This window comes from Oenanthe melanoleuca, chromosome 1A (genome assembly GCF_029582105.1).
Source record: "Oenanthe melanoleuca isolate GR-GAL-2019-014 chromosome 1A, OMel1.0, whole genome shotgun sequence".
Taxonomy (NCBI): Eukaryota; Metazoa; Chordata; class Aves; order Passeriformes; family Muscicapidae; genus Oenanthe; species Oenanthe melanoleuca.
The window spans coordinates 23,567,878-23,591,882 of NC_079334.1; the positions used below are offsets into that span (position 1 = coordinate 23,567,878).

Genomic DNA, 24,005 nt, shown 5'->3' on the forward strand with positions numbered 1-24,005 from the left:
GGTAATAGGTGAGACTTCTGGGGTCTTGGAGATGCTAGATGTCTCCATGGATATCTGTGATCTTCCAAGCTAGAAGCAAAAACTCCATATACAGGAGATCAATAGTAACAAAGCATTGCCTTTAGGACCTTGGTGTAGAGTCTGTTGATATGGGGCTGAGGGACAGCATTAGTCAAGCACTTGGCCTTTGAGAAGAATTATTATCTTGGAATCAGTGTCTGGGTCCTTTGCAGACTGCCTGAGCAGAAAGCCAGGTCTGAACAAGCCTAGAAAACTGAATTCTTCTCCTTTTGTTTGGCTTGTGTAGAGAGGATCTCCCTTAGCAAGGGATTAGACATGTTCTGTTGTGGATTCTGTCACAGCTCAGTCCTGACATTACCAGGGGGACTGTTGGGAGCTGTCAGCTACTCAAGGGTTACTAAGACCAAACTAAAAAGTCCTGTAACCCTTCCCTCTCTTCTCTTGGCCAAGGAATGTAGCTCTATTCTGTCTCCTTTTTGTTCCCAGGAATGACCCACGAAGATATCGTTCAGGAGTCTAAGAAGTACTGGCAGCAGATGGAAGCACATGCCAGCAAACCAGCCAACAACGTGGTAAGTAAGGTCCATATCAGGCTTGTAGCCAGATTTTGCTCCCAATGGTTCCAGCCCTTTCTCTTTTCCTCCCACTATTGTGCCTGACAGGTCCCAGGCAGACCAGCCTAGCCACTGAGGTGGAGGAGAGCTGAGAGCTTTCCAGTTGCAGTGCTGGTGTTGAGCTTTGTGCCTTGTTTTGCAGTGTTATTATCTGCTCTGTTCCCTGCTAGGGTGAAGCCTCCAGGTCACTGAGGGCAACACACATGAGAGTGGTGTTTCCTGTGACACTTTGCTGGTGAAACTGGGAGATTTTGGGGCAGTGGGGACGAAATGTGTCCTGCTGCCCATTAGTGGCCAAGGGATGGTGGAGTAGTTTGAAGGACTTCTAAGGAACAACTCATGACCTATAGGACTGATCTAAATGCAGGAGTGGGTGGAACTGGCAGCCCAGGTGCTGTTGAGGCTGACAGAGACCTTAGTGGTGTTTTACCAGGAGGAGTCTGGGAGCTTTGCCTTTTTTTGCCACCAGTCTCTCAATGTGGAGGGCTGCACCTTCCAACACTGCCAAGAGCGTACCAGGGTAGTGTGAGAGGGGTTACAAGCAAAGGGCCCTTCTTTGTTTACTTTCTTCTGTCTTGTTGGCTATGGGCAATGCTGTCTTACCCTTTTTATTTTACCCCAGAGGGGATTTCTGTACTGTAGGAGCAGAGCCCACCCAGTGAGGACAATTCTCAGCCCAGTCCTGAGGTTGAACTAAAGCAGTTTTTGCCATTAGTACAGGAGAATGGTGGGGAAAGTGGTGTAAATCCTTTTTGTTACCACTTGATAGCTTTCTTTAATCTTGGTGAACCTGAGCTTGACATCTCTTGGCCTGTACCTTACTGTCCAAGCAAGAGTGTTTCACCTTTGTGTGGGATCTGTCACCCAGGAGTTCCTCTGTAGAGACCAGTGCTGAGTGCAGTCTGTGAGCACCCTGTGCAGGAGGTGTTTTATAGGAGAGGAATCTGAGTCACTCATGTGATGTTTAGCTGCTGTTCTTTTTCTTGGTTGTGTGCCAACAGAAGTGTTCTGAAGGCTGTAGGGCACTGGTGCTGGGGAAGCATGTGTGGGAAGGTCTGATGGGCATAGCTTAGCCTAACAGAAGAGATGCAGGTGACTGCACTGACACTTGCAGTGGGCTCTGTGTCCATCTATGCACCTGTGCACTGGTTATGCTCATGAGATGGATTCATCTTTGAGCAGATGCTCAGTAATAAATCTGTGCAGCTGTTGTGGTCTGAAATGGTTAGAGGAGAGGAATGAGAAGCAGCAGTCCAGAATGACCAAGGTCTCTAGTTCCCAAAACTGTCTGATTTGCTTAAGGAATATGTTCTAGCCTCTCAGGAAGCTGAGTAGAACAGTTTTATACGTCCTATATTATATGAGAAGTGGATGATCTGAATGGTCCCATGCAACTAGAGCTGGCTGTGATCTCTTTCTGCCTGGTGTGGGGCAGAGGCAGTGGCCTGCATCTCCACATGGGAGGAAACTAAATGTGAATTTGCAGAAGTTTGTGACAGCAGCTGGATTTATATCAGCAATCCCTGCTCTGTATGTGCCTTGCCCCAAGAGCACAATCCAGAGATTGGTGCTGTCCTGCTTGCTGTGAATTTACCTGCATTTTCAAGAAAGCTCTGTCTTGCCATTCTCTGTGTGTAATAAGGGGATTTATAAAAAAAAAAAGATAAAAGGACAGCTGTTCTCCTGTAAGCCTTGCAGCTTCAAATTCACCTTTGTCTGGAGGTGCTGCTGCTGGAAGAATAAGCTGTACAGTGGGCATAGTCAGAGCATGTCCTCTGAGGCATATGGGATCTGGATGCTAAGTGAGGGTTCCATTTCTGGCTTCTGGGGCTTGCAGGGGGCAGAGGATCAGGAAATGAAATGCCAGAACCTGCTACATCAGGGGATGGGCAGGGAGCTACAATTTCTGGGCCCTGTGGGCAGTGCTAGGGCAAATGACCAGTGGCAAAGTCTGACTGTGCCTTCCACAGAGCTGGACTGCACCCACCACCCTTCCAGGGCGCAAAGGTAAAGCAGCAGCCGTGTTGGTACAGTGAGAAAGTTGCTGCCAGCAGCCCCACCAGCTGTCTGTAAGGATTGGCAGCCTGGCACTGGCACTGTGCAGGGAGACAGTCAAGTCAGTCAGATGTATGTGTTTGCAGTAGCACACCATGGCTTTGGCAGCAGCACGTCCTCAGCCAGAGGGCTGTGCTTTGGGATGAGACTCTGGCTTGCTGCCGAAGACCCTGCAGGCAGGACTCATCTGTTGAGAGATGTTTACTTTTGCCATTGTTTTCTCCTGTCCAAGCAGGCTAATGTGACTCAGAGTTTTCTCAGTGTCCTTCCAACTTTCAAAGTTGGCTGCCTGGCAAAGACAACTTCCCAGGAGCACTGTAAAAACAGACCCCTCCTTCCCACCATCCTGTGTGATCCACTCTCACTCCAGTGCCCTCTGGTCAGCGGAAGCAAAGTCGCTCGGGGGGATTTTTGCTGCAGTTTTGTCACAACTGCCAGCTGGACTCAGCTCCTGGGGCTGTCCAGTTGTGGAGAAAAGAGGCAGGCAGCATGCAGGGGCCCCAGTAGCTGTGACAGTGAAGGTCAGGAGGCTTAGCAAGAAATGAAAAATGAAGATACAGTGCTTGCCAAGCACCTGCCGGGAATCTTGCACTTGGCCCCACAAATTTGGCCTCACAGCAGCTGCTGTAGGAGTAAACCCAGTGGCCACAGATGGAAAAGCCAGTCAGCAGGAGGGGCTGCTGTATGGAGCTGACCTCCCATCACATCCCTGCAATCTGAAGGGTTGTAGCCCTCATTTTTTCTGATTTTCAAGAGCTGTTTTGTTTTTATTTCCCTTGCCAGCACCAGCCATGAAACCTGACTCCAGAATTATCAATTTAAGCAGGAGGGGAAATAAAATCTCAATTAAGGAGTACTTGCACCTAAGTACTGCTCACTCAGTTAGGTGGCTGAGTAACCTAAATCTCCCTATAGTCCTCTGAGGCACGTGGCTTCTCCAGAGAACGTTTCCCTGAAGCTGGGAGACATGAGTGGTCTGTTGCTTTCTGCAGAGCCTGAAGTGGAGAGCTGTCGTGCCAGAGACTTGTATTTATTTGGTTGCCATGGTGTCAGCACTATAGTGTCTGGCTTCATAGCAAGGGGTGGTGCCATAGCCCACGGCACTTTTGCCTGGCTTCGTCTGCTAGAGCCTCATGTGATATAATTTCCACGCTGTTGGTTATCAGCAGCTTGCCAGGTATGTGTCTTGCCTTTACAAATACAGTCATGTAGCATTAACAGCAGCTGCTTTGATTTTTTGCTTGGCTCCTAATCCCCTGGGAGCATACATGCCCACTGGATTGACCAGCAGTTTGCATGACTCAGATGAAGAAATGCATGGGGCTTCTTTTGGTTAAAAATTTGTGGGAAAAGCAGCCTAGATTACCAGAACTACCTGAGAGATATTTTCTTTCTCTCTGATCTCTTGTCCCTTCTGGAGACACTCAGTGTTTAGTTTTGCTGGGTCAGTAGGTTTGAGCAAAGCTTCCTGGCAGTGCTGAGAGATATGTCACAAGGAGAATAGCATGGGATTGATAAAAGGGAATATGCCAGCAGTGCCTTTTTGTTATCATAGGCCTATAGGTTTGATGGGTCAGTAGTAAGCTATAGGGGAATTTCCTTTGGAGACCAAATGGACATAAAAGCTTTTGTTCAAAGGCCACATATCTGAGAGAGAGGCACATTTCTCCCTTCCCTGGTAGTTCAGATCTCAATTCTGCTCATCCCACAGCCAGCCACTTCGATGTGCTCTCGGTGGTCACCAGCACAGGTGACAGTGACAGCAGGTGATGAACAAGCCATGTGCTGGCAGCCACCAGAAAGGTCATTCTCACAGACAAGTAGGCCAGAATTGCTGCTGCTTTTCAAAAGAGATGCTGGTTCTCTCGGAGGGTCCTTTTGCTAGGACATCAGAGAACTGATGGCCTCATGTAGGCAGCACAGGCAAGGTCAGCTCCCCAGTCAGCTTTTCACAGTGACAGAGGATCCTTTATGTGTCAGCTCTGGTTCTCCAGACTGGGTCTGGAGGATGCAGAGTGGTGGTTGGTAGCTGATGTGGCATGTCTTGGGAAATGCTTTGATTCTGTGTTGCCTGTGGCTTGCTGTTTTCACCAAGGGATGTAGCTAGGCTCCATGCTGCTGCTAATCAATTGCTGGCAGAAACCTGCTCCTCAGAGGCACAGCTTGCATGCCTGGTTATTGTGAGATGCTTGGAGTTAAAGTCAAGAGATGGCAGGTGTGATGGGCTGCTGATGTAGCTGACAGAGAATTGTTTTGCTGGTGCATGACTTTTGTGCTTCCTGGCCAGCTTGATGACCAAGGTGTTCTCTTGTAGTCTCACATACTCCCATGCCCAACACCACTGGCATCCAGTTGGGTTTGTTTTTAGGTTTGGAAATGAACTGGAGACACCAGCCTCATGTTCTTTCAGTGGTGATACAGAATGCAAATGGTTTTCCAGAGATTTGTTCAGAAAACATGAGGCAGCAGTAATAAGAGATTTGCTCCTTTATTTTCTTCCTTCTCCACAATCTGTTAGTCATAATCCCAAACCAGCCTTCTCAGGTGGGGTGGGGGCAATAAGTGCAATGGCTGGGAAGATATGAAATATGTACATTGTACTGTTATCCAGAGATTGTGAATTGACTGCTTGTGAAACCTGGTGCAGAGGAACTGTGAGAGATGGAAACTTGCCCAGAAAAAGCTTGGAAGGATATCGACAAGAGGACCCAGCTCTGACTTCATTGTGTCAAATGTTAGGTGTGCCACGAGGTTCTTGGTCCAAAAGCAGGAGTTTTGGGTCCTGCATTGTGATATGGTCCAGCTTCCTCCCGAGGGGGCTCTCTCTGCTATGTGACCAGGTGCTCTCCACAGGCAGAGTGGGACATGGGTTGCTCTCCCTGCAGGGAAGTGGGGATTAAGCTCTGGGGCAGGTCTCACTGAGCTTGTCTGTACACAGCAATATACTGCAGGGGTTTCACAGCCAAGCCTGGTCAGTGCTGGAAGCTGCCAGGCTGTCTGTGCTTTTGGCCAGATGTCAAAGCCCAGGAAATCATGCTGAAGCAAGCAGTGGTTTTGCCCCTGTCTGGTATCTCATTGGGCCACCAGCTAACACTGGCAAAGGAGAGCTGATTTAATCTGGCTTGTCGCTGGCACACGGGCGTGCGGGGAGCTGCCAGCATCTCTGTGCAGGTTTGGGGGGTTCATTTTGCCTCTGTTCGCCTGAGGCTGTGGTTCTTTTCCCCAGGCTTCTCCCCGGACTCCCACATCAAGCACCTTTGACCTCCAGATGAAATTTGTGTGTGGCCAATGCTGGAGGAACGGGCAGCTGGTGGAGCCAGATAAAGACCTCAAGTACTGTAGTGCCAAAGCCCCCCACTGGTGAGCAATTCAACCTTCTCTTTCCTCTACCCCTCTTCAAGGGCAGGAATTTTCATCCTACCTTCTCCAGGGCTTCGTTTGGCATCTTTGGAAGAGGCTGTAAGGTTTCCTAGCAGCCTCTCACTGCTCGGGGTGTTTGTCCCTATAGCAGGCATTGCAGATAGCTGTTTTCCAGCTTCCTTCTCTCTTTACTGTGTGTATTTGCTGCCAGCATCGTGCAGACTGTTACTCCTGGCACAGACAGTCCAGCTCTCACAATTCCCTTTTCTCCCAGTTCCTATCATTTCTTCTTACCAAGGGCACTAACAGAGTTCTCCTCTGCACATGTTTATACTCTTAGCTGTTTGCAGATGTCTGTCAAGTTAGCAATTAGCAATGATTGAAGATATTCTGCTTCCTTTTAAATTACTTTCCCTTGGCTCTTTCATTGCTTTGGTTTCTCCTTTGTGATGCATGTCATGTCTGTTTGCACCTCTTGACTCCTTGGGGCCCATGAGAATGTTTGGTGTGATAGAAGCATTGAATCATACAACAGTTTGGATTGGGAGAGACCTTTAAAGGTCATCTAATCCAGCTGTCCAGTAATGGGCAGGCACAGCTTCAATTAGATCAGGTTGCTCAGCCTGACTTGAATGTTTCCAGAGATGAGGCATTCACCACCTCTCTGGGTTGTTGCCAGTGTTTCAACATCCTCATAAAAAATTCTTTCCTTATATCTTGTCTGAATCTACCCTCTTTTTGTTTCAAGACACTACCCCTTGTCACAGCACTACAGGCCTTACTAAAAAAAATTTGTCCCTATCTGTCTTATAAGTCCCCCAGAAGAGAAATACTGATTGGGAAGTCACTGGTCATGGAAACTGTAGCCTGTCTCACCCAGGCAGCCTGCAGGGATAAGATGGAAGGGTTTCTAGAACTTCTCTTTCCATAACACAAGCCACAAAGGCACAGTCCAGCTTCCTGTAGTAAATGTAAGACTTTTGTTGAAGAAGAGACAGAAGCAGCAGTTTCTGGAGGGAGTAAGCAGGTGAGAATTGCTTCCTGGGATGGCAAAAATAACACCTCTTTGTGCAGCTGCTGAATAGAGCTGGGGTTTTTGTTCAGGGCTTTCTTCTGGTGATCCCTTGCTGGAGCTGCAGGAGAAATAAATACTTCCTGGCACTGTTCATAAGACCGTGCTTGTAATGACTTGCATTTCTGTTGCACCTTACAAGCAGAAAATATTCCCAAGTGTTTTTCATGGATCTGATTGCACAAGGTTTCGCTGTGTCAAAGGGTGGAATGCAGCTGTTTGATAATCCATGGTGATGCCATGTGAGATTTAGGAGAGATTTTTGTGGCTTTATGAAAAGAGGTATCCCAGAAAATAGGTAATATGAACAGAGAGAAATCCTCCTAAAACAGCCTTCTTGTGGCTTCTCCATCACAGATGTGCATGTCTAGGAGCAGTCAGATAGTGCAGGGACAAGCTGGACAGGAGGATCTGCTCACCTCTCAATATTTAAGGGTCTCTGAGGTAAAGAACCCTTTTTCTGCTCTTCCTTATGCCTCTCTTGATTTATTCTCTCTTCTTCAGTTGGACGAAGGAGCGCCGTGTCCTGCTGGTGATGTCCAAAGCTAAGAAGAAGTGGGTGTCAGTCCGACCACTGCCTTCCATCCGTAACTTCCCACAGCAATATGATGTAAGCCCTGTGCCCAGCACAGCCAGGTGACCAGTATCCCTTTCCTTTCCACCATGGTGCAGTGCTTTGAGAGCTGCTCCCTTGAAGACCTGTAAGGGAGGCAAGCACTTGATGGCTGAGATGGGAGGTAAGGACAGACTGATGGTAGCAAAAAGATGGAGCAGAAGAAGGAGCAGCACCCGTTTAAACCACTCTGTCCACAAATGCGAGTTTCCAGTGTTGTGCTAATGTGTAACAAGAACTGTTTATGCATCTCTGGCTGGCAAAGGGTTTGGGAATGAAATTTAAGACTCCCCTTAGGTCAGGGTTTCTCAATGTGGGTGAGAGGCAAAATGCTTAGGAGAAGCCTATCCCTGCCTTTGCTGTGACTGTGCCGCTGTAGATTGTGAAACTTGCTCACAATGGGTTTTGGAAGCAAAACTAAGAGCTCAGCTATAAAGCCACGTGCTGTGAGGAAAATTACAGATATCCAGCCTCCAACTCCAGCCCCAAATGTGATGATAGAGAGTTTCTCTCTCCCACTCCTTTTCTTTTTCCCTGAAAGGAGAAAACTTCCCCCTACCCTATGGTAGGTCTTCCTTTTGTGCCAGAACAGGGGAGAAGAGATGATCAGTAAATATGATGTTTAGAAAGCTTCTCGTTTTCTGTGGCAATGATGCTTTTGGTAGCTCTGCGTGCACCAGTGTGGTCTAAGCAATCCATAAGGCCACTCTTTACCCACTCAGAAGTGGCTGGAGAATGAGTCACCTTTGGGGACCAGCAGCTTGATCAGCAGGAGACACTGTTGGGTCAATCCAGGATGCTCCCTGCTGTTGTTCTGTGCCTGCACCTGGTCACCTATGGAAATGGCAGCAGGTGCTGAACTGCCTGTGTGTTTGTCATCAGAAGACTGAAGAAAAGAATCATAAGTTAGTGATATATAAAGTGTCCTGTTTGCAACCTCTCCTGTATTTAATGTCCCAGCTGGTTATCAAACCCACTTTCCCCTCTAGCAAGGGCTGATTGTGCAGATGCTAAATTTTTCTCTTTGTCTTTTAACAGTTATGTATCCATGCACAGAATGGCAGGAAATGTCAATATGTGGGCAACTGCTCCTTTGCCCACAGCCCTGAGGAGAGAGACATGTGGACCTTCATGAAGGAAAATAAAAGTGAGTGGGGGAAATGTAGGCCAAAGAGTTTGGGGAGAGGGAAGAGGACATTCAGACATCTGGAGGGTCTGTTAAGACATATTCTTGACAACAGAGGTAGAGCTGGGTAGGGCTGCTGCCATGAGTTTAGGTGGGATTATGGGTCAGGTCTGTCTACAGCTGCTGTTTTCTTAAATGTGCATGTATCTCTTGAGTGCCTTCCTGTGGGACTAGTGCATAATAGTTTTATGTCTTACATTGCTTCACTCCTGCCCTCTCTTTCTACATCACTTTCGAATCCACCCTTTACTGTCCCTGCAGTTGCCTGTAGTGTCTCAGGCCTGGCTCTATATGGAGCTCTGCCAAAGCACCAGTCCTGGCGTGTAGCTGCTCCTGTATCTTGCTTGTCTGTCTTCTATCTGCCTTGGCTATCTTACCTATTTCTGCTCATATCCCTTGGTCCTGGGCTGTGGCACTCCCTGCTCATGACATTGTATTCAAAGGAGTGGAGTTGACTTCCTGAAGGAGAAGATCATTGGGTGGTGCCTTTGTGGAGGAGCTTGTCTGTATTTAGTTCTGCAGGCTTACCTTATGGGTATAGTTGGGGGATTGCCCATATCCTGAACAGCCGGCTGTGTGGCTGAAATCCTTGTTTATTCAACAGGAAGCTCTGTTGGAGCTGCTAGAAAGCCTGAAGGATTTCAGGCCTGCCCTGAGTTTTTTTGGTTCATATAGTTCTGTGGAGGGTCCTTCTCTCTGCTGAGCTAAACTGTTACTTGTTGTAGTTCGAAGCATTTCATTGCTACGGCTTTTAAAGCACATCAGACCAGTCTGGGTGTGTTTGCTCAAGCACAAAAGTGAATCTTCAAATGACAGAGTCGTCTAGGTTTGGGGGAATTTATATCCATTATCCCCAGTTGCCTCAAGTTCCTCAATTACTCTTTTAGCAAGGAGTAAATCACTAATGCATCACACTTAGAGCATCATATTGATGTCTGCAAATATTTATGTTTCCATAGCCTCTCTCAGGAGCCGATCTTGCAAAGGCAGATGTCTAGTTTAAGTTTCTGCCTCAAATTTCCGAGTGGCTTTTAAATCAAAAGCCATGAGACGTATTGACTACAGTTCTCTGGGCAGGCTTTGAACTTAAAGCAAACTATCATTAGGTCTTCCTTTCCTCTGCAGTGCTTCCTGTGGCCAGCTTGCTTAGGGGCTCTCTTCTATCTCTGGTCCTGAGGGTAAAGCTTGGGTTTAGAGGGAAGAGATGGAAGCCCTGCCTTAGCTTCCTGGCTGGATGAGATGTCTTCTGAGGTCAAGCAGAATCAGGCCTGTTAGAGAATCATCTTGTGGGGTGGATTTCAAAGAAATATTTTGGTACTTTGCCACTTTTCTGAAAAGTTTGTGTGGCTGTTGTCATAGAAGATACCCCCCCTCCTCCATGGCAGGTGGTGTGGTGTGAATTTGGCTCCTCTCCCCAGGAGTCTCATCTGGGGAGGTGACATGGAGCACAGGCCTTCAGTCTGGTGCTGCTGCACAGGCGAGGGGAGGAAGGGCTGCCCCCAGCATTTGTCCTTGTCTCATCATTTGTGCACAGGGTGGGAGGTTGTCTGAGTGGCTTCATGTGTCACTTTTGTGCAGTACTAGATATGCAGCAGACCTACGACATGTGGCTAAAGAAGCACAATCCTGGGAAGCCTGGAGAGGGAACACCACTCACCTCGCGAGAAGGGGAGAAACAGATCCAGATGCCCACTGACTATGCGGACATCATGGTAATAAGCTGATCTCTTGTCCTTCATTCCTCCTCCTCCTCCTCCTCAGTGCTGCCAGCCTGCCTCTCTCCTGTGCTCCAGATGTGGCTAACAGGGACTACATTAGTGGAACAGAGCCTGTATTAACATAGGGTAAATGGACAGCTTGGAGCAGCACAGCAGAGGCAGCACAGCTAAAGTGGGAAGAGATTGACCTGGGGTCAGCAGAGCTCTACAATGGCTTTTCTTTAATCCTCAAGTCTTTAGAAGTCTACCTTAGGTTCCCTTTTGCGTGGGCTCAGCCTCTCTCCAGGGCTCCTGCCTGCTCCTGGCAAAATCATTGCAGGCCTGTCAGAAGAGGGAGAAGCTTGGAGAAGAGCTGGCACAGAAGCCTTGGAAAACTAGAGGCAGATGTGTCTCCTTATGCCAGGGGTGATTCTGGGGTAAGGGTCTGTGCTGCTGAAGAGTCCTCCATTGCTTGTGAATGTGGGGACCTTGCAGTGAGACCCCACTGGAGCCCTCAGTAAGGGTAGGGAGACCATGTCAGTGAACTGAGCTGCCCTGTCCCCTAAGCCTGTTTGAGCCATAGATAAACTCTGGCAGAGGATGTCCTCTGTTCCCCTTAAGTGTCAGCATAATTCCCTAAAGATGATATGGCAGAAAAATATGGGTAGTCATAGACTGAGTGGAGCTTCCAGGATGCTCTGGAAGGAGACAGGGAGAAGCAGTGCCAGCACAGGGCAGGCCAATGGATGTGAATGTTATTGCACTGACCAGCCCTTTTCCCTGTCTGCACCGGTTAGATGGGCTACCACTGCTGGCTCTGTGGGAAAAACAGCAACAGCAAGAAGCAATGGCAGCAGCACATCCAGTCGGAGAAGCACAAGGAGAAGGTCTTCACCTCAGACAGTGACTCCAGCTGCTGGAGCTACCGCTTCCCCATGGGCGAATTCCGGCTCTGCGAGAGGTACCATTGTCTCACCTCCCTCCTGTGCCGCTGCTGCAGAGCCCAGGGCCTCTGTCATCCCTCCTCATCCTCTCACAGAGTTCTCAAGAGACTTCTGCATGGAGGAGGAGTGGGATGAGAGCACAGGTTTGGGTGACAGTGAGGCTGCTGTTGGATCACAGAGGTGCTCAGCTGCAATACTGAGGGGTAAAAACACATTCCTAAGCATGTCTTTAGAAAAGGAGAGCTTCCTGTTTGCACCTGTGCCCTTCATAGCCAGGCTGCTGAGCAGTCTCCTTGGCCCTGTGCTTGGGGTAATCCCAGGTGCCTTATTAAACGGTTTGAATGTCTCATGTCCTCTGAATCAGCACGTTAAGGTGCCTTCAGAAAGCTTGTGATGGTTAAAAATGACACTTTGGTTAGCAAGAAGGTTCTTGTCTTTCATGCTGGTTACCTGGCATTTCCTCTCTTGTGCATTGATTTTTTCTCAACCCTGCTGGTCCAGTTCCAGCTCACATTTTTTTGTGCTCTTGACTAAATCCCCTTGTAGCCTTGCTCTGTTTTTTTTCCAGCCTTGATGTCTTTCCCACCTGCACATGGGTTTGTAGGAGAATCAGCTCACCCTTAAAAAGGAGAGTTCACAGTATGTTTCAGTAGGTCCTGATCAAGTATCCCAGACAGGCAGCTCAAGGCCCTGCACTGGGGGTGCCCTCCTGACTGCGCTCTCTGTGCTGGCAGGTTCCAGAAGAACAAGGCCTGTCCCGAGGGAGAGGAGTGTCGCTATGCCCATGGGCAGGACGAGCTGACGGAGTGGCTGGACCGGAGGGAGGTGCTGAAACAGAAACTGGCCAAAGCTCGCAAGGACATGCTGCTCTGCCCCAGGGATGATGACTTTGGGAAATACAACTTCCTATTGCGGGATGATGTATAGTGAGCTAGGGGGAATCTGTCAGCTGCAGAAACATGGGGTGGGTTTTCCAAGTGGCAGTAGCAGGGAGAGTGAGATCTGTGTCTCGCAAAGAGAACTTTTTCTTTTCTTTTGTTTTAAGATTATGAGACGATGATTTATTAGTGGTGAATGGATTTGTGAATTTGAATCTCGTTGGCCAGCGACGCCACACTCACTGAGTTTGATCCATCTTTTCTTCTTTTCCCCAAATTCTCATTCCACTTCATCTTTTTGTTTTCACTGTCCTTCATTCAAAGGAATTAATTTAGTCTATATTGGGCTGCAAATCAGAGAATTTCTCCTTGTGTCATTCTTCTGTCTTTCAATTCAGAGCATGACTGCAGAGATCCGGAGGACAAAGCTGAGAGAGAGGGACAGAAAAGTTGTGGATGCCCCATCCCTGGAGCAGGTTGGATAGAGCTCTGAGCAGTGTGGTCTAGTGGAAGGTGTCCTTCTGAATGACAGGGGGATTGAAACTAGATGATCTTACAGTTCCTTCCAGCCCAGACCATTCTATGATTTTATGAAATCTGGTGAAAAGGTGTCCTTGAAATTCGTATGTTCCTTTTTTCAGTGCTGCAGAGTAAGCCCCACTTACTTTGCTGCAAACCTCCTGCTCTTCTGGGAGTTTGTTAGCAGAAGAAATAGGAATTGTGGTGCAAAGAAGGAAAACCACTAGATTTGGCTTAAAACATATAGGTTTATGCTCCAGCTGTCTATATTTCCCTGAGGCATCAACTGGTGCTGAGGATAACAGCTGCGTGTAATAAGGAGTGCAAGGTAAAAGCAGCAAAGTAATGAAACCGCTTGCAGCAGTGGGAGCTGGGTTGTAGGTGACTTCAAACTTCAGCTGACTGTACTCAGAAAGCAAGTTGGTGACTTCATTAGATGTCTTCTGCAGTATGTGGCAGTTATTCAGGGCAGATAATGTTTTGGATTTTTGGCTGGTGTGACTGGTGCAAGTAAAACAGAACCCATCTAGAAGGTGTAGTGGAGTCTATGACACACCGTGTGTCACTGAAGTCCAGTCAGCAGTATTGGTCAGGAGGGAGGTGGTCACCAAAAGGAGCCTGTGTTTCTGTGTTGCCTTGTGTCCTGAAGAGAGAGAAGGAGGGAGGAAGGGGGGTGATGGTGTTCTTTCTTGCTCTTTAAATGGCATGTGTTTCTGGTTACTTAGAGCTGTATTTTTCCCTGCACTGCCAGAAGAACTGGGTGGGGACCCATTTAGAAGGACACCATTGCGCAGCATGGGTAATATTTAGCTAATGGGAATCCATCTGGAAGCGCTTACCAGTACCAGAGGTCCAGCCCCCTCCTCCTCAGAGCCAGGGCAGGGAGCTTGCAGATGCACAGTGCAACCAGGGTGTGATCCAGAGCAGGGACAGTGAGTGGCACAGCAGGACCCAGCCATGGCCTGCTCTTGTGCTGCCTGATGTGTGCTTTGATGAGATAACAGCAATGCTGAACTCTGAGACAGAAGTTTTGCTTTTATAAGGGGCAGCAGTGAGAAGCAGTACTGCTCTGAATGCCAGCCTTGTCCTTTCTGGCAGTCTCATCCTGTAAGCAGTAAATGTGTCTCCTGACCTGAGCTTCCCTCTCCCTCTCTCTTCTGCAGTCCAGTTGTGCTCTGCAGTTTTGCATGCATGGATGGCACCATCCTCTCAAACACAAACACATCTCCCTCCCAGCTTTCAGCAGGGATGTCTTTTTCATACACAGTCTTCTGGGACAGCAGTCTCAGAAGCCCTTGGGGCTGGTAGGGCTGTATCCATGGTAAATACAATCTGGCCATGAACTGCTTGGTGCTTTGGCATTGCTGCATCCTCCCATTCCTCTCTGCTCCCTTATGCTTGGGGTTCAGAGCTTCAGGAGAGAAGCTGTGGTACCTTCTCCTGGTCATCCTTGTGCTCAAGTGGTCAACTTTAGAGATGGGGTGGGACAGGCATCAACTCCTAGACAGGCATCAGCTCCTGGGGTATCTTGTTATGTTCTTCTTGGGCAGAGAGGCCAAGGAAGGAAATCTGGATTGGGGGACACTGGAACGTGGTTTTATATTTACAAACCTGCATCTCAAGTGTGACTAGCATTCACTGAGCCATGATTTCTCATGCAATGACTTGTTTAGGTTACAGAGTTGGTCATTGTCCCCTTTCCTACTTTCTGCAATGAGAGCTGAGCTGTTCAATGGGACTTCAGAGGTTCGGGCTGGGGCCAAGATGGGGAGAGGGTGAGAGTGAGGTGAGGTGAGGTGAGGTGAGAAGAGAAGAGGTAGGCCCATGGTCATGGGGGTTGCTTCAAGTGTCTCTGTTTTCCCTGATATGATAACCTGGTCTGTGGTGTTGCAGTACTTCGTCACCAGACTTGTTTTAGTGTGTATATATGTGACCCCTCCCATGAAGCATATATACACAGGTATTAAATATATCGCTCTATATAATATTATATATGTGTGTGGTATCGAAGGAATCTTTTAAATGAGGATAAAGGAAAGGACTCAGGCCAGGAAATGCAGCATCCCCAATTTAAATATGAAGCCTTTTATTTGGGATAGGGAAAGGGAAATAACAAAAGAGAGGGAGGGTTTATATAGATAGGTATAAACTTTGAGATGGGACAGGTTTCCCTGTTCGCATTTTTGAAACCCCTTAGGGTGTCCTTACGGTCCCATCTCAGTGAGAGAGTATTATACTGCTAACTAGTGAATAAAGTTTTAATATAAGGCTTTGCTTATATTATTTAAAGGGACATTGTGAAAGGCAGAAAGTTTCACACTTGACTTCCCAGACTTGCTTTATCAAGCCAGGAGAGTTTTCTTCAGCACATTATGTGCTCTCAGCAAAAATGCTCAGTGCTCACAGCTCTACAGCAGATAAACCACAAGTTGTAGGGGCTGCTTTAGTGGTGTGTTCACAAGACCCTATGATAACTTCTTTATTTAAGTGAAAGAAGAAAATTCTACAGCACAGAACCAAATTAGAGGGTTATTAACAAAGGAAGTGATGTTTTAATTTTACAACATTAGAAGAAAATAACCTGTCTATATTTACCTGTCTATAAAATAACCACAGACATTCACACAGAGCAGAAACTTACTAAATGCTGAAGGACTTAGTGAAAATCTTTTCACAAATTCTTTGGTAAGGGCAGGAATTTAGGTGACACTGGCATTGGAGTTAACCTGGTCTTTACAGAGAGAAGTAAAAAAAAATACCAAAAAATACCCTACTTAGCTTGTATGAAACTGTATGTCAAAAAAGGATGGGTTTTAGCATGTGAAAGGAAAAGATAGCAAGGGGATGCTGCAGTTCTGAGCTGGATAGTAATGATTTTGAGTCCTTTAATATGTCTTTGTATTAATATAACTTAAGAATACCACGCTTTACTATTAAAAAAGAACTTAGTATCTTTCATAAGGTCTAGTATCAGGATAAATATGTAGATGTTTTAACAACATTTTTGTTTTTGTTCTTAAATAAATAAAGAAAAAACAAACTTGCTTCTTTTAGCCTTTGTAATAGAAAATAAAAGTGTGCACTTTAAACCCTCTCCTGATCCAGAGTGTATTTGTGTTTTTCAAATAGCCTGCAAAGGATTTTATCTTGCTTCTGGGTTTCCCTGCTGTGAGGAGGGAAGCAAAGGAAACATGTCAAGCATTGGACCACTGTGGGTTTCTCCCATCTTTAAGTATAATCTGCTGCTTTTCCTGCTGAGTGGAAAATTGCCTATGTGCATATTAACAGTTGATGCAGTTCTTCATCATACACACAGTTCTTGTGAACTTTAGGTATATTTAAGATGTTTTTCTTTCCCCCTAGTGCCAAGAATCCATGTGCTCTGCAGTGTTTGGGTAACCTGTGTTTTGAAACATCCAGTAATCGGGTCTTGTAAACACCTTCATCTAAGGATTCTTTTGTGTAAGCTGCTCTGTTCAACTGGGTTGGCCAGTTCTTTTGCCTGGCAGTGTGCAGCCTTCTAGGGAATGTGTCCTTAGCACACAGCTTGGGCCATGGGAAGTGTCTGTGCAGTTACTTTCCTCCTGGAGAGGATGCTGTGTGAGGAAACTGCAGTGGGGGAAGAGGTCAGTGTGAAAACATTTATTAATAAACCCAGCTTCTTTATTTTTTGAATCCATTATGATGCAGATTAATCTAGATTCTTGATAAAATCAAAACTGGAGATGTGTGAAGACGGGGTTGTTCCATGGATATGCTGTTACTGCTGTTCAGACTAGCAGAGACCAAGTCATATCCAATGAGGCCTGAAGGGACAAGATTTGTCACACATCTCCTTGATGTGCCTTCATACACACATAAGAACTCATGTCCTTCTGGTCAAAGAAGAGGCCTGAATACATTCTTGTACTGCAGGGGGAATGAGGAGCCGTGTGCACTTCCAAGGTGCGTCAACTGAGTACGTACAATGTGAGAGACATTAGTTTTACATTCCAAAGTTTGTTGAGGCCATGCTGACAAGAGTTGAGGGTAGCCTTTCCAGTACCAAATTTGAAAACCAGAAACCAAAATTGTCAAATTGTGAGACAGACAAAGTATCAGGAGAAAAACACCTGTTTTCCTAGCAGGTTTGAGGCTCAGCTATAAACTAGTGTTTCTGCACTGAAATAAACTTGTATTTTGGAGAGGAAGAAAAGGAGTGGTGATTTCAGTAATCAGATCTTCCTAGGAGCTTCAACACATACAAAGACAAGGCAGAGAGACCCAGGTCAGCCAGGAAAAGTCCAGGTTCTATAGGAGATTGAGAGGAGCAGGGTAGAAACCGCTGCAAGGTGGGAGGAAGGGTTCATATTGGAGATGGTAATGCCATCATACAGCAGCCTGGCAAAGGGAGTTTGCTGCAGATGAGAATCCTAAGAAATCCTGTAACTGAGTCTGCCTACCCACACTACAGAGAAACATTTCTGGGCAGTGACAGCAGATGATGCAAATGCTGTCATCCTCTTCATTGTGTTTGCTGCTGCCACTGCAACCAGGAACAGGGTCCTGTTGTGTTGTGTCCTGTGCACAGTGAGCAGCAGAGAGTTCCTGACATGCATGAGCTGGGGAGGTGTTTTGGTCACTGGCTGGGCACAGAGGACATAACCATGTAGGGCAGCTGGAGGGGAAAAACATGGGGCAGAAAGCAACAAACTAGATAGTAAAAGAGGCCATGATGGGAGGGAAGTGGAGGAGGAAAGGCTGTGGGCATGCTGGCTGAGCACACAACTGTTGGATATCCGGTGGAGGAAGGCACTGAACAGACTTGGCTGGGTGCTATGGGCTGGCTCTGGGCAGAGGTCGTGTGGGCACTCAGCTCTTGGGGCTTCCTGGAAAGCTGCGGGCTCTGGTCAGGAGCTGAGCCATGTCTCATTCAGCCTCACCCCTTTCTCCTCAGGATGGGAGTGGACAGGACAGGACCTGTCCATTCCACATAACCTCTCACCCTTCCCAGATTGATTGTCACCTCCTGTTTCTTTGTGGTTCCCCCTCCAGGCAAGAGCAGTGTGTTCTGGTGCTGCTGGGACAGGAGTGGTGTTTCCTGAAAACAGGTCCAGGTGCAGCCAAGACAAGAGCAGAGACCAGCCCAGATGACATCTTCAGCTGACTCATTTCCCACCACAACAGTCCTGTCCGTGGCAGCTCCCAAAACTGCCCCTTTCAGGAATGCTCGTCTCTGCAGTTTATCTAATGGATGGTGCCCCAGAAAACTACTACTTTTTCCAGAGAGCCTTAGGAGGCACAGACATAGCAGAAGCCCAGTAAACAGGGCCATTCATAACCCTCTGGATTAATCCTCCAAAAAATTACATTTACCCAAGAGTGGGATAGAACTCTCTAAACCTAGATTCCAGAGTAGATTTGGCTTGCTTTGAACTGGAAAAACACTCAGTTCTGGAGGTGCTCTTTGGCATACTTCCTTTGTTTTCAGTGGATTTCCTACATCTGCCTTAGCTGTGGGCTTCCAATAGCACTGTGGCCCTCCAAGGCAGATGGTTGGGAAGGATGAAGAGCTGCATAGTTTTGTGCCTCCATCTGTACCCCAGCAATGCTCTGAGACAGAGAGGGGAAGTCCTGCTTCCATGGGAGTGAGATGGCCTCAGTTTTCCTCAGCAAAATTGCTTGAGAATAACTACAACACAGCAGGGCATTGCCCCTGGGAGCTGTGGTGGAGATTCAATACAGTGGCAGTGTTTCAAAAGAAACTAGGCAGTCTGGAGCTTCTCCTGTTCAAGACCATTCGCATCTTGCTTTTGGGGTATCAGTGGCAGCCAGACTCTCAAAGCTTTTTTAAGGGTAATTTGTTTTCTTTCAGCCCACATTCCTTCCCCAGGCTCAGCTGATTCCTATATTTTTCTGTCAAGCTCAGACCTCTTGTGCTATGACACTGCAGGATCCCTGCTCTTGTTGGGGACCATGTTGTCCTTAGCAGGTGTGAGTAGGAAGAGATGGCTGACAGAAAGCCCAGGTCCTTACAGCCAGGCTTGGTTTTGAGAGGGAAGCAGCCACAGGAATGTGTCTCTTGCTGTCCCACCCAATGATCTCCCATGACCCAACATCACTGGCCTTGGATTTCCCCATCCTGCTTTCAGCCACTGGGTTTATTGCTGCTCTTGGCACCTCCTGGACTCTGTCTCCTGCCAAGGCTTGTTCTAAGAGCTCCCAAAGCTGTCTCTGCCAGGCTGCCAGAGTGGGGAAATGCAAAAAGGAAGCTCTAGGTGTCCTTCCTGCCCCAGACAGTACAACTTCTAGTGATCCCCAGGCCCTTTCTCATGTTTTCTCCCTGCCTAGCACCTGGTTCTCTGGCAAATGGCACCTCACAAGGGAAGGCCACGTGCAGAGAAGCAGAACTGTGGTGAGCCCAGCTGCCATGTGAGCACCCCAAGAAGGGGGAGATGTCTTGGCCGGGGTGGTGGGGAAGCAAAGTTCATTAACTTTTTGGCACTCATTTTGGGGAATTAGTTGTAGAAATTCTTTAGCCTCAGGCGGGAGGTGCAGGCACTTCCCTCCACTAACGTTCACTACTTGCCTGGGAGATCCCAGCGCTGCTCCTCCACACAGGGAAACAGGCAGGCACATATATATGCATACACAGGCACGTGTATGCATGCCATACCCTGCCAGGGAAGGAAGCCTTTCAGAGGTAGGAAGGGAGCTCTGAGGAGTGAGGCCTCATCAAGCCTCCATCTGTGTCACATGTTGCTATCATCAAAAGCACCCAAAGGGGCTGCATGCCCATCTTGCAGGCACCAGGCAGGGTCTTTAGCCAATACAGCACCCTATCCCCACTTTTCCTCAGCTGTCCACCCTCCCATGCTGGCTTCATCACCCCTTCTCTCACCTCCTTTTCTTCAAAGTAATCTGCTGTGGATGCCGACACCCTGTGGTCTGGCCACAGCCTTCCACGCTGCTGCTGTTCTGGGTATCCCTGCAGCTCCATGAATGTCTGTTAGCACCAGCAGCATCTCCAGCCAGAAGAAGACAAGTTTCTGGGATGTGGAACAAGTGTCCTTTCAGAATGGCCATGGTGAAACTCAGTCTTCAGGCTTCTGCCAAGGCAAGAAAAATTCCCTACCAAGCCCAATGCACCACACAAATAAATAATTAAGTCTGGAAGCTGTAAGGAGAATGTACAATTGTCCTAGGAACTAGTACAAGAACAAAAATTGTATGGATGCCTGTAAAGAGGCAGTGATTGACCTCTGGCAAAGGGTTTGCTTGGATAAAAGAAAGAGGAAAACACTTACCAAGCTGGGTTTGGTGCGAGAATCAAACCCTGCAGGTGGGCCTGGAACCTCCACACAGACTTTGAGGAGTAGGCTTGATTTGTGGGACGTGCAACAGCAGACATCTCATGTGAGGAGGTATGGAAATCTTCAAGTAATGGCTGTGCTGCCAATGTGAGTGGTTTTGGATGACTGAAAGAAATGGAGAAAAAAAAAGGAAAATACTGACAAGAGAATTTGCAAATCTTCTAGAGGTTTCTACATGATTTTTTTTTTTTCCAGATTCACTTCAGGGGAGTGTCATCTTGTTTGTCACCACAAAGTCCCTTCAGTACTGCTGGCTTTTGCCTGTCCCTTGTCACTGTCAATGGGCGCCAGATCATACAGAACGCATAACAGCAGGTTTTATCTCTGGGGAGGCATTAATTTGACTCCCCTCTTCCTAGCTTATCTTTCAAACAGAATAAGATATTCAAATGTATTTATCCCTTTGCCAAGGTGGGTAGCATGCTCTGGGGAGGGAGGGAGGGATGGATGGATGGATGGATGGATGGATGGATGGATGGATGGACGGATGGATACATAATACTGTTGCATAAGCTTTGCGTCCTTAGAAAATCAGACAAAAAGGTTTTATTTTCTAAGAGGAAGCATTCCATTAGATTACGAAGCCAAACTTTCATTTTATTGGAGGAAGCTGAGGTAGTAATAACCACTAATGCCTTTTGTTGGTCAAATGTCATTGTTGGCCCTGGGTTCCCCATCAGCTGTGCTTTCAGACACACCTGAGAAATGATTAAATTCCCTTTCGAAGTGGTGGCCTCATAAATGGATGAGCAGCCAGATGCCACCACCAAGGACAAGAACCACAGCAATAATCTGCAGGAGTTGCTGACTGAGGAGGTACACAAGTGTGCCATTGGCTCTTGTTTTGGGTCTGAGGGTGACTGCAAGACACTGGCAGGAGTGGAAACAGGAATGGCTGCTCCAGAAGCTCTGTGAAAGTGGCCCTGTGGAGGGGTTGAGGGAATACTCCTGGGGCTGAGGGAAAGATGGTGACTTGGAGACATGCACAGAGAACCCCCTTACCCAGCTCCTTGTAATGAGCAGGGCTGTACCAGAAGTCTGAATGTCTGAAAAGATTCTTCAGGGTCTCAAACTGCCAGCAAGGTTGTACCTACAAGTAACACCTCAGCAGTGTTGCTCTAGAGTCTTTGGGCCAGATGGCATGCCTCTCTAGAGAGGTCCCATTAGAGACAGGAGTAGAATTAGAGGTTTTAAAAGAGACATTTACATGCTCTGGTGCCAGCAGAAGCGCCTGAGCACTGCAGAAAGGCAAAGGGGTCAGGGGAAGAAAGGTACAAGAATTGGTTGCTTAAAAAAAGAACAATTATTTCAAATAAAAATGTAAAAGGAGGGAGAGTATGGACTAAGGCAAATGTTGAAGGACCCACAATCCTCCTCTCAGGACTGCTGAACACATTCCTTGGGCAAATGTGCCAAGAGGTTCAGCCAGCACAGCTGGGTAGTGCGAGTAGCTGCTGCAAGAGACCTGCAGAAAACACAGTGAAGTTAGCTCTGGTCTCTGCCAATTAAATTGGTGTTCCTGAAGTTTGGCCTTTTCCATCACATTAGGTGGCTCCTTTTGTGTGCCATCCACTTAGGGCCAGTAGAAGTTGACTATGGCTAGTTGAGTCTGTGAGAAAATGTGCTGTTAAGGGCTGACTGGGCTTCTGAGTGATGGCTGGAGCAGAGCTGCTGGCCCTTCCACTAAAATGGGATCACAAAAACAATAAAAACACATCTGATCTGACAACATTGTAGCCAGCACAAGTGACGCAATCTGTGGCCATACCTGCATCTTTCCAGAGACAATATTTCAACTTCATTCACTAAAGCATCTCAAATGCTCTGCTCTTCATGGCAGGGACATGGGGGCAGACAGACATTCCCTACTGCTAGGACTTTACTCCATAGTATAGTTTCTGATTCCCTGGGGCTTAAACACAGGGTGGTGTTGATGCATCCCCAAGCTCTTGTCGTGGGCAGGAGCTCATTGTTCAGAGATTCTGAATCAAGAGGGACATACAGTGTTGGTAGGAGACTCTGTGGACATGGCAAATGCCAGATGAGATGTACATCTCATCACTCTCAGATCTCAAGACAAAAACTTGGAGATGCCCATTGCAGGATAATAATTCAGACTGCTAGGTGACAATTTAGATGATCTTTAAGGTACTTTCCAACCCAAATCATTCAGTGATTCTGTGAATTTTTCTGAATAAATGCTTTTATTTTCCAAAGCCATAAATGTCAGTCATTTGCTGCAGCAAGTGCTGTGAAGTTCTTGGGTCCCTCCAGACATGTGATCAGATGTTTGTTTAGCTTTCATAATATATTTGAGCCTAAGACAAAACCAGGGAGCCAGCTGCACCTGGCACTGGACAACTACCATGTTCCCAGTCACTCTCCCTTGCCAGCCTGTGATAAGAAGCAAAACTAGGCATATATGGCAGCAGCTGTCCCAAACATCAATGATGGCTGGCATGACTGAATGACTCCAGTCTTCCAGAATGGACTGGAAGATTTCAGGAAAGGACATGGAACTCCTGGCTGGCAGGCTGTGCTCCAGGAAGGAGAGATGTGATCATGTGTCTTGCTCACAGATCACAGGAGCCAGGATACACTGACCATCTGCAGACTCTGCTGGCTCCAGCTTTGGGTGGGTGGAGAACACTGTAACTGCCCAGGGCTAGAATGGGACTGTTCTCCCTTAATGGCTTCACCACTGGTGGTTATGACTGGCTCAAAATATGAAGAGGTTGTATCATAATTACAAATTCTACTAAACCAATTATTGTGTGATTTCTGAGCCTGATTAGATTGGGATCTAGATCTCGAGACTTCTCCAGCTAAACTGAAATTCTCAGCCACACAACCTGGCTAGGTAATCCTTTGTTTTTGGTTTCTATTGGGTTAAATCAAATGGAACCAAACACCATGCATGGTTTTGTTGGGCTGTGTCCAATTGCTGTGGCTCACACATCAGTCTAGGAATACCTGATTTCTACCAACTCACACGGACACTGTAAGGCTGAGCCTGGCAAAGCAGACAGGAACAAAGGGAGAAATAAAGGCCCTTCTGTTGAAATATCACAGCTAAAGAAAAGACCACAGCACATGTAAGATGCTACTTCTCACACCAGGTTATGAAAAAGAGGATCAGACCTTTATCCTCCTGTCTCCAGTTCTTTTCTCCATGCTAAAAATTTCATTGACAGGAGAGGAGGGGCTTTGTGTGCTCAAGATCTTACTTCACCAGCTGTTACCAGGGTATTTGCAGGGTTCATGAACTCTCTTCCCGTACATTACTGCTCTGAGAGGAGGTTGTTTGCTTTCTGGTAAAATTCTATACCACTTAACATGAAAATCCTATATTTTGGAGATGATGCACACTTTATAGGAAAGAAACCTTGTGCTACTATCAATATTAACTTAGGAGAGATGCACAGTAATTGTTGCATCACATACAAATAATGTCTCTATCTTAATCTCAGCTAAAAAGTTAGCAGGCAGATGCAGACAGCATGTGCATCTCCCTGTTGCAGCCTGCACAGCTTGGAGTTCCTCAGAGCCTTCCAAGAACTCTTCAGAGGATCTCTCTCCTGTTGTGTTTGCAGCTGACGTGTACCCCTAACAGCGCACACTTGCTTTTTTTCCCCTTCAGCCACATGTATTTGTTATAACACCTTGGGAAGAAAAAGGGTGCTGCCTTTGCAAA

The 24,005-nt window shown here is 47.2% G+C and overlaps 1 protein-coding gene across 9 annotated transcripts in view; it reads left to right on the forward strand.

Annotated features, from left to right (window-relative positions):
- ZC3H7B (zinc finger CCCH-type containing 7B) overlaps positions 1 to 16,053 on the forward strand; it is a 46,284-nt gene extending 30,231 nt beyond the window's left edge. For all 9 annotated transcript variants that reach the window (XM_056512299.1, XM_056512293.1, XM_056512322.1 and 6 more), the window contains exons 17-23: positions 508 to 593; positions 5,917 to 6,050; positions 7,627 to 7,732; positions 8,774 to 8,882; positions 10,500 to 10,633; positions 11,416 to 11,579; positions 12,297 to 16,053. In XM_056512299.1, the coding sequence (XP_056368274.1) occupies positions 508 to 593; positions 5,917 to 6,050; positions 7,627 to 7,732; positions 8,774 to 8,882; positions 10,500 to 10,633; positions 11,416 to 11,579; positions 12,297 to 12,489 (926 nt within the window). In that variant the 3' untranslated portion in view covers positions 12,490 to 16,053. The remainder of the gene's footprint in view (positions 1 to 507; positions 594 to 5,916; positions 6,051 to 7,626; positions 7,733 to 8,773; positions 8,883 to 10,499; positions 10,634 to 11,415; positions 11,580 to 12,296) is intronic.
- The last annotated feature ends 7,952 nt before the right edge of the window (positions 16,054 to 24,005 follow it).